The following is a 9,955-nucleotide window of genomic DNA, read 5'->3' on the forward strand; positions in this document are numbered from 1 at the left end:
CTTGGGGAACCCGTGTAGTTTAACTACCTCTTTAATAAAGGCTAGTGCCACCTCCTTGGCTGAAAATGGATGAGCTAAGGGGATAAAGTGAGCATATTTAGTCAACCGATCGACCACAACTAGAATAGTGTCCATGCCTTTGGATTTTGGCAATGCCGCCACAAAATCCATCGTAACGTGCTCCCAAACTCGCTCTGGAACTGGTAGTGGATGCAACATCCCCGCCGGTTTCATCGCTGCATGCTTGTTTTGCTGGCAAGTGTGGCAGCCCGCAACATAATCCTTGATCCGTTGCCTCATACCGTGCCAATGAACCGCTGCTGCCAGCCGCTTATAGGTTTGAAAGAAGCCTGAATGTCCACCCGCCCCGCTGTCATGGGACTCAACCAGCAAAAGTGGGATCTGAGAAGAATTTGCAGGCAACACTGCTCTCCCTTGATAAAACAGCCGACCCTTGTGTAGGGAATACCCCGGATAGTCATCCAGCCCCTGCTACAGGGCGATCACAATCTTTTGTAGCTCTTGGTCGTGAGCCACCTCCTCTTCCACTGTTTCCCAGAGGTTCATATGTACTACTGAAATCACCCTTGCCATCATTTGCCGTGACAATGCATCTGCTGCCTTATTCTCAAGGCCTGGCCGGTATCGGATCTCAAAATCCAAGCCTAACAATTTAGTGGTCCACTTCAAGTAAGTTGGATCCATGAGTCGCTGGTCCATGAGGAACTTCAGACTTCTCTGATCTGTGAGAACAATAAAATGTCGACCCAACAAGTAATGCCACCACTTTTGGACAGCGAAGACAATGGCCATCAACTCCCTCTCATATGCAGATTTTTGGCGGGCCCTTGGAGATAGTGCTTGGCTTAGGAATGCTATTGGCCTGCCTTGCTGGGACAGCACCGCACCCAACCCCTCACTCGATGCATCCGTTTCCAAAACAAAGTCTTGATTGAAATCCGGAACTGCTAGAGTCAGTAGGTATGCCATCAGCCTCTTCAATCTCTCGAAAGCCTCCTGTGCCTTGTCATTCCATTCAAACGCATTTCACTTTGTCAACTCTGTTAACGGCTTGGCGATTACCCCATATCCTTGCACAAACCGCCTATAATAGCCGATAAGGCCCAAGAATCCCCGTAAAGCTCGCTGGTCCGTAGGCACTGGCCACTCTAGCATCGCTGTGGTTTTGTTAGGATCCGCCGAGACCCCTTGTGCCGAGATAATGTGGCCCAAGTACTCCACCGAGCTCACTGCGAACGTGTATTTCTTCTCATTCAACACCAGTTGGTTCTCCACTAAAATCTGGAAAACTTGTTGGAGATGAAGGGCATGGCTATCCATATCCTGACTGTAGATGAGGATATCATCAAAAAAGACTAAGACAAATTTCCGCAATAGAGGCTTAAGAATGTCATTCATCAAGGCTTGGAAGGAGCTAGGGGCGTTGGTCAAGCCGAAGGGCATGACTAGAAACTCATAATGGCCCTCATGAGTGCGGAAGGCGGTCTTGTGGATGTCTTGATCTCTTATCCGAATTTGGTGGTACTCCGATTTTAAATCCAGCTTAGAGAAGACTGCAGCTCCAGCCAATTCATCGAGTAGCTCATCAATGATGGGAATAGGAAATTTATCCGGCACCGTAATACCATTTAATGCCTTATAATCGACACAAAATCTCCAGCTGCCGTCCTTTTTCTTCACCAGCAATATCGGACTCGCATAGGGGCTGAAGCTTGGTCGAATTATCCCTGAGGCCATCATTTCTCGTACCATTAGTTCAATTACTGCTTTCTGATGGTGCGGGTAACGATAAGGTCTTATATTCGGAACTGAAGCTCCTTCTATCAGTGGAATGGCATGATCATGGCAACGATGTGGTGGCAGCCCTGGTAGTGTCTGAAACACCTTAGCATGAGAAGCTAACACCGAATCGATTACCTGCGGCACCTGCGATACTGTAGCCGCTTGCAAAGTCATGGGCCACAGCTGGACCATAAATCCTTCTCCCCCTTCTTGAATGGACAAAACTGCAGATTGAAGGTGCATACCTCCATAGCACAACTCCGGGTCCCCCTGCAATGTAACCATGCTGTCCCCATTCTGAAATCGAAGGCGTGATTTTCTGAAGTTTGCGAGAACGTCTCCCAACTTATCTAGCCACGCCAGTCCCAGGACAAATTCTGCTTCGTCAGTTGGGAAGATGAAGAAGTCTTCCTTGATTGCCACTTCCTTGAATTGGAGCGTGACACCCAAACACCTTCCCTGTCCCCCTTTGTTGGTACTGTCCGCTACCCTGACCTGGAACTTAGGGGTGTTGTTAATTCTCAGGCCTAACTCGGCGATAATCTCTGGTGTCGCGAAGTTGTCCGAAGCTCCACAATCTATGAGAACGCGTACACGGCGGCCATTTACCTCTGCCCAGGCTTTGATTGACTTGTGATGTCCACTCAAGCTCATGAATTTGAGCTCCAATTGTCCCTGTTCCCCTGTTTCCGGAACTGCCTCATGCTGTAACCAATCCGCTTCAAAGTCTGTCTCCATGATTAAAAGCTTGAACTCTCTATTCTTGCAACTGTGATCTGCAGTGTATGGTTCGTCACAGAGGAAGCATTCCCCCTTGGCCGCTTAGCTCTATATTCCTCGTTGCTGAGATGTCTCAATCTGCGCCGTTGCAAGGGATCCGTCGTCGACTCCACACTGTTGTTTGCTGCAGAGTTGGACGCTATAGCAGGGTGCACCGCTTTGGTGGCAGTTGAATTGGCAACGGCGAAGTTAGGAGCCAGTGGTTTACCGCATCCCGATACCCCCCGCAAGGCAGCGTTGTGGTTTTCGACCTTCTGTGCCAGTTCCATTAACTCGTCCACTGACTGGTATGGGAACAGTTTACATTCTTCCCCCACCTCTGGTTTCAGCCCATTCAAGAAGAGATCCATCAGCAATTCTGGCGCAATTCCACGGAGGGGCCGCGCGTGAAGCACGAACTGGTCAACGTAGCCTTGCACTGAGTTCGTCTGTTTCAGCTTCAGCAGCGCTTGATAAGGGCTCTGTAGCTGTTCCGGTTGAAAATGGCGTAGCAGCGCCGCACTGAAAAACCGCCACTGCAGCACCGGCGCCGTCCTCCCACCACCTGAACCACGTGAATGTCCTTCCTTCCATTGCAAAGGTAGCGACTGTGAGCCATTCCTCCTCTGGCACTGTGCGCAGCAAGAAGAATTGCTCCATGCGTTCAACCCAAACCACCGCGTCGTCTCCGCGGAAGATCGGGAGTTCCAGCTTTCGCCATTGCTCCAACGTGCCTCGGCTTCCGGCCGATGAGCCTACTGCCAGGTGCGATCCCGGTGAACCCCGCTCATTCCGATTAGGTGCGCGATTTTCGAACGCATCTATTCGGGAATCGAAGCGCTATAGCGTCTCCTGCACCGATCGGAACATCTCCTCCATGCGCGATTCAATTGTGTCAAATCGTGACTCCAATTTCCTCGATCTCGATTGTACCATTTAGCGTTGGGATCCTCAAGCTCCTGATACCAGTTGATAGGACCAGCAATAGCAGAATGATCAAGCTTTATTGATACACCGGGATGGCCAATTAGCTCTCCCTAGAAGGTTCTACACAGCTGGAACTACCAACTCGGAGAGAGAGAGATTCTCTCCAACCTCTAACAGAATTCACAACAGAAAAACTATCCTCCCTCAACTAACTATAACCTAGCTATTTATAACAACCTATCAGCCAGCTGGATATCGTAACAACTCCTAAAACACTTCTACTTGACCTCTACTTACCTCTCCTTTTGTAACACAGTCCAAACCTATTAGTAGTGGGCGCCTCTCTATCAGAGTAATATATGACTTCATCATATATGACTCCTCCTTGGCAGATGGCACACACTCTGGTGATGTTTGTTGCCGAGGTAAACCAAATAGGCCTTTTTTATTCGGTATCAATGTATCATCTTTCAACAACACATGATTTCACAATTTAAAACCTTATTCACCAACTACAAGCTAATAATTACATTGGGTATGCTTTTGAAGTTAAACAAGTTGAAGTTCGATCTTGCATTCTTAAGCTGAGGAGTAATACAACCAGGAAAAGAAATGATTAGGAGTAATCTGCAGGATTATTATTACGGTGAAGAACTCGGTTATGAAGCTTTGAGACAATTCAAATTGCCAGGATACGAGAATGAGGCATGGCTCTTACATGGAGAGTGAAACAAAAATACTGGAATTTGTGGCTCCTGCTAAGCTGTATGGAATTGGTTCACAAAAACTATTCAATATTGTTGAGTGTTTGCTTTCCCAAGCTGTGTTCGAAGCACTTCTATTTTTGTTTTTTTATGTTATCTGATAAACAATGGGCACTTATGCTCCTGAATCCTGAGCTGTTGATTTCACAATATTTGTATCATTAAGAAGTATAACTAATTTATATGCTTTATATATTTTATTTTTACTTTATCTTTATCATCATCAAATACAAATTGGATTAGCTAATGGTCGTTTGTAACAAATGAATACAAGAAAAGGATCAAGTCTTTTGAGGTCTTGTAGCCAATAAAGAAACCATCATGAGTGCAAAAAATTATAGCAGCACCTAGGTTTCGATAGCATCTGATTAATTAATTGATCTGAATAGGCTTACTATCAATATAAAATCAAAAAAAGAAGAGAGAACAAGGAGGAGTCATATATGACTTCATGTAAGCATCATGATTGAATTCACTGGTTTGGGAACTAAATTGCCTGTATTTATTTTATGCGAAACATATAATAAATTTTACAATCATGCACATGGAAGATATCACAATAATCTCATATCATCTAAGCTAAACAGCTTTAAACACCAGGTAGAACACCTTCTATTTTGGCTCAGGTAAATGAATGTCCATGGTAGGTGTATCATGAATCAGAGATTCAAGTTGTTGGTGATAATTTCTCAAATGAGAAACATGTGAAGTTTGCCAGGGGCTAACCTTTACATCTTTGCTCTGTTCTAAAGCTTCTTTTGCTTTGATGTCTTCATGAAAGAATCTAAGGACATCTGCTGTTGACACAGAATGCACAGATTCATGCATCCCATGGAGTTCATTACGTTTTTCTAGCTTTTCAACTAGCTTCTCTTTTAACTCATCTGGAAGATGCGCAAATGCACTTCACAGTGTCCAAATAAGCAAAAGAAATATTTTAAAAAATAAATTAATGGGGAAGAAACATTATTGAACTCAATTTTACACATAATATAAATCATCTCATTCTGAAAGAACAGAACGCATACCTCGTAACACCTCTTACAGCACCCCAGCTATAACCAGCAAGGACTGATTGTTTAAAACCAATATTGAACCCCTCCTGAGATGAAGCTTCCTTTCCTGCTATAAGACCTTCCCGATACCCGGTCTATTAAAAGTAAGCCAGAGAATGAAAAAGGGCAGCTGATCACTTTATAGAGTTAAGAAAATAGGAACAAAATAAGCAGAGTTTACTCAAGTTGTCAAAATACCGTGTGGAATTCATCATGCCTCCTTTGCCACTCTCTGTCCAAATCTGATGATTTATCCAACTTGTCATCAGAATCACCCCAAAAATCATCATCATCACATTCTAAAAGCATAATAGATAATTAGTACAAAGCACCAGCACCATGAGTTTATGCACAAACAAAATAACTTCTATGCCATAGAAAACAGATAAGCCAATATCAATAATTTATATGATATCGACACTTCTATTGAAAAAAGCCATTGCCTATCGGACAATATCCTTCACTCATTACCATGATTGAGATGTGGAAGTTAGGATAATACAATGCACTGGCTAAACAAGAAATTCATACGAAATCATAGAATGGCATGAGTCATGGAGTGAAGTCAAGTCTAAAGCAAACTATTTTTTGCATTTAGTAATAGAGTTTCCATGTCAACTCATCCACACTAAACCTTACCATGTAACTTATTTTCTTGATCATGAGCACTAGTAGATTTTAGTTCTGATTTTGAAAGTTCTAAGCTTTCAGCATAAAGTTCTTCAGCAAATTTACCCTCCATCTGCAAATAGAGAACAAAAAATAAAAAAGTAAATAAATAATTAGATAAAGTTAACACCAGAATATGATGGTTCTCCATTATATATATCAAATCACCAAACAACCCTTAACATTAGAATTTTTTTCCAATTCAGTATATAATAAATATTAAGGAAATGAACCACTCCTAAAACTTAATCATGATCGGAACCATCGGCTACAACTCAACAAAGACCAAAAAAATAGTCCTGCTTTAGAACCATAATTTTGATGGCAAAAATTTTTTATTGGGATGTCCAAGGAAGAAAATATACCTATGACTGTAAAAGCATGGGACATCAAAGTTGGACAAACCAAAGAAATAACACTGAAATCAAGATGGTGTCAGTAAAAGAAAAACAGCAGACACATGAAACTGAAATGGCGGAAAGGAAATACTTAAAAATATGTTTTAAGCTGAAATACTTTTGTTTTAAATGTATTGATAACATATTATCCTAGGTTCTTTTGGATCTATCTCTATGTAGAGTCCTAGATTGATCACACAATAATACGCTTAAGCTTCACACTGCCACTGCATTAAATCTAACATGCTTGAAAAAGAAAACAGAATTCAAATTTCCCTCCTACTTTGCTTCGGATATTTACTATATATTTAGACCCTTCCTATAGCAGACCCTCACTTCATATTAACTCCTACCAGTTGCCTCTAAACCACTTCATTTTCAGAACCACTGCATTTTCCTTCCCTGTTCCTTTTTCCTCTCAAAAATAGCCGAGAAAATCAATTTCCTAGGAGTCAATGCAAAGAAGCTAGATTGATCTTTCAAGGTGTGGGTTGTGAAGGTTTGAGAGGTGCCTATGAAGGAGAAGTGAACAATAGTGGAATCAACACAATACTACAATAGAGATGGTCCTTCATGATTCCCAGGTATGTTTTGAGAGGTTTCTGAGTCTAAATTAACTCTCAATTAAATTATGCAATGTCAAGAACAAGACAATGTTCTGTATGCAATGTAACTAACGAAATGTATCATTTATGTATAAATGCAAGGTCATAGAATACATGAGTCAATCCGATAAAAACAGATTGACTAAGCAATTGAATTACTCCTAAGTTACCTATCCCTTTCTACATCAATATACCTTAATAGCTTATCAAATGTGACCCAGTCAATATCTAATCACACAAGGCAACTGCTGTGTACACAAACTCTACTTATTGCTTAGTATAAATTAATTGCTTTAAAGGACAAGGATTCATTTACACACCATAATTTATCTAATCACAGAAACAGCATCATGGACTCCAAGGTCTGAGCATCAGCTAAGTCTTGGAAATATAGTACAAGAACAGCTAACAACTTAGCAGACCTTAAAAAATATGGAACCCTGTTAAGAAATGCTAACCTGAGCAACTCCAGATTAATACCCAAAATCATGCTCATAAAATTAGATTACCAACTGCATAATATGAAGAATCTAGCCACCAAATAACTGGCAGTCATATTAAACACAAATGTTGGTACAATCTCAAATATATAACACAACAATTAAACAGCATGGTTGATTCTCAGACCAATTTATAACACTTTTGCAATCTAAACTTTGAAAAAATAACTTAAAGAGCAGTTCTTTTGCGGTGATGATTCAGGTTCTGGTGAATTCGTTCAGTACAAAAATTGGTAACAATATTATGGAAATTAAATAAAATTGGAGTGAAGTATGACACCAAATCATAAAATTGGATGGATAAAATAGAAAAATAGACAGAGAAGGGAAGAGAAAAAACTTGATTGGTGAGTGAAAGAGGATGGTATTGCATTCTTGGGCTGCGTCCAATGTCACCTAAAACCACCGCACATGCCCTCCCTCTTCTTCCGCCTTCTTCTCTTTGCTTCTCCCTTCAATTTTCATATCCCAAAGTTAAAATAAAAATTCAATTAAAAAAAAAAAGAAACAAAGGGCCAATTCAGAACAAATTCACATAAAACTCTATTTTCCCCAAGGAAAATTGAAGATGAGATGAAAGAAAATTTCACCTTCCATTGCTCCCTTCACTATGCGGAAAATGAAAAAATAAATCAAAATTTCACAATTGGTATTTTGATTAGGAGTCCACTGGAAGAATCGAAGATGAAGAAGCACCTCACAAGCAACTGAGCAAGGTTGTCAGAAACTAGTGCCTATACAGGCACAGAAGGTTAGTACAGGAACAGAAAAAATGTAAAAATGCATCACGAAACATAAGTGCCTACAAAAAATCTTATTACTGCAAGTAACGTAGAAACGTAGGCTCAAATAGATATACATGCTGTACTTTATAATGGCAAACAGGAAAAAGATAAACACCAATCTAATATAATAACCCAGAGAAAATAAGTACAAATACCATAATTATATTACGTCATAGTAGCTCAAAATGCATAACAATTTATAGCTTATTAACGATTTATACCTAAACAAATAATCCATCATACAATAATTTGAAGTTGGAACTAATTACAATAAAAAAGTTTGAGTCAAAAGTAGTAACAAATTTATGGATTATTAACAATCTTGCCATCACCTTCATTTCCAGCAACACCTCCTCCAAGTGAAGACATTTTACTCCTCAATACTTGTTAACAATCCATTAATCGCATAAACATCACTAAAAAATTAGAACAATACAACAACAATCCACAATTAAAATAAAAAGCTATTAAAAATCAGTAAATCACAAAAGAAAGCCCTATAGTTATTTTTGCTAATATTATATATAGTGTAAGGGACTAAGGGTACATGATTACAGGGGTAAAAAACAAACCTGAGGCTGAAAGCACAGCAGAGGCGTGGCGGTGGAGAGCTTCGGACAGAGGTGAAGGGAGAACAGCGACCAGACCAGTGGCGGACAGTAGCGCCCAGCGACAGGCGACCACTGAGAGACTGTGACCAGGGAGAGACCGCCACCGGAAGACAGCGAGAAAGGCAGAGGAACAGAGAGCAGAGTGTGCGAGTACGACTGCGTTGTACTTCACTGCTGCCACTGCTAGGGTTCAAATGAAATTGGGCGTGTCTGAGATTAATCAGAAGGACCATCAGAATTTTTTATGGTCTCCTAACATTTTTCATGTAGGAAATTGTTACTCTTTTTTTTTTTAGAAAAAACACTAAACTTCTTTCGATCTCAAAAGATATTGAGACCACAATTAAAAAAAAGAGATTCTGTTAAAGTGATTCTGTTAAATCTGACGAAAAAGTCTAACGTGGCACTGATCTGACCGTTACGAGAGTCCACATGGCATGTAGCTTTTAAAAACAATACATATTAGTCTTCCGACACTAAAACGATATCGTTTCACCAAGGACTCTTCAGACACACTTTAATCCCCTTATGCAATACCCATAACACCCATATCTGAGTTAAAGAATTGACTAGGTTATGGTGAAAAACCCAAACCCCTAAAATAGTAAAACCTGCTTCCGTTGTCTAGTGTCTCAACTAGTTTCATCCTCCGCCACTGATGGCCGAGCTCAGCACTGTTACACTCGGCGGCAAGGGCTCCTCTTTCTCCTCCTCCACCATTTCCACCGTCGCCGCCAGCCTCGCCCATGTCCGCATCGACACATCCGCCTTCGACAGGCTCTCCGCCTTATCGTCCTCGCAACGCCGTCGTTGAAGCACACCATCGCAATCCCCTAGCTTCCTCTCCCTCTCGGAAACCAGAGCCTTCCTCCTCATACTTCTCAACAAGCTCCTCCTCACTTTGTCCTCTTTCATTCGCGCCGACCTTCTTTTTCTCATTTCCGAATCCCTCAATTCCAATCCCAACACCTTCTTATTCGAAAACCTCCAAGTCACATAAGACAAGTTGCTCGTTCTCAACAACGCTTCTTCGGCATTGCTTGGAATTTCAGCTATTTTGGACCGCCAATCCGCCGCAT

The 9,955-nt window shown here is 41.3% G+C and overlaps 1 protein-coding gene across 5 annotated transcripts; it reads right to left on the bottom strand.

Moving 5' to 3' along the window:
* Positions 1-4,701: 4,701 nt before the first annotated feature.
* Positions 4,702-9,221, bottom strand: LOC107642692 (uncharacterized). 5 transcript variants are annotated; one of them, XM_088488687.1, is made up of 8 exons: positions 8,838-9,166; positions 8,071-8,214; positions 7,821-7,932; positions 6,343-6,395; positions 5,948-6,050; positions 5,507-5,607; positions 5,282-5,403; positions 4,702-5,157 (listed from the first exon to the last, which is right to left on the bottom strand). In XM_088488687.1, exons 5-8 carry the CDS (start codon positions 6,048-6,050, stop codon positions 4,866-4,868), a joined length of 618 nt encoding a protein of 205 aa, XP_088344813.1. In that variant the 5' UTR covers positions 6,343-6,395; positions 7,821-7,932; positions 8,071-8,214; positions 8,838-9,166; the 3' UTR covers positions 4,702-4,865. The 5 variants fall into 5 exon arrangements, with proteins under 5 accessions (XP_088344813.1, XP_016201616.1, XP_016201613.1 ...); XM_016346130.3 differs by lacking the exon at positions 6,343-6,395 and adding an exon at positions 7,301-7,402; XM_016346127.3 differs by lacking the exon at positions 6,343-6,395 and having other exon boundaries at positions 8,838-9,221.
* Positions 9,222-9,955: the final 734 nt, after the last annotated feature.

This window comes from Arachis ipaensis, chromosome B5 (assembly GCF_059453495.1).
Source record: "Arachis ipaensis isolate K30076 ecotype BB chromosome B5, ASM5945349v1, whole genome shotgun sequence".
Taxonomy (NCBI): Eukaryota; Viridiplantae; Streptophyta; class Magnoliopsida; order Fabales; family Fabaceae; genus Arachis; species Arachis ipaensis.

Excerpts from the sequence above, each read along its gene's own strand:
- LOC107642692 (XM_016346127.3), bottom strand. The coding sequence starts at position 7,853 with ATGCAATACCATCCTCTTTCACTCACCAATCAA. Across the intron at positions 5,608-5,947 it reads TCAAGAAAATAAGTTACATG|AATGTGATGATGATGATTTT; the intron begins GTAAGGTTTAGT and ends TTATGCTTTTAG. Across the intron at positions 5,404-5,506 it reads GGCATGATGAATTCCACACG|ACCGGGTATCGGGAAGGTCT; the intron begins GTATTTTGACAA and ends TACTTTTAATAG.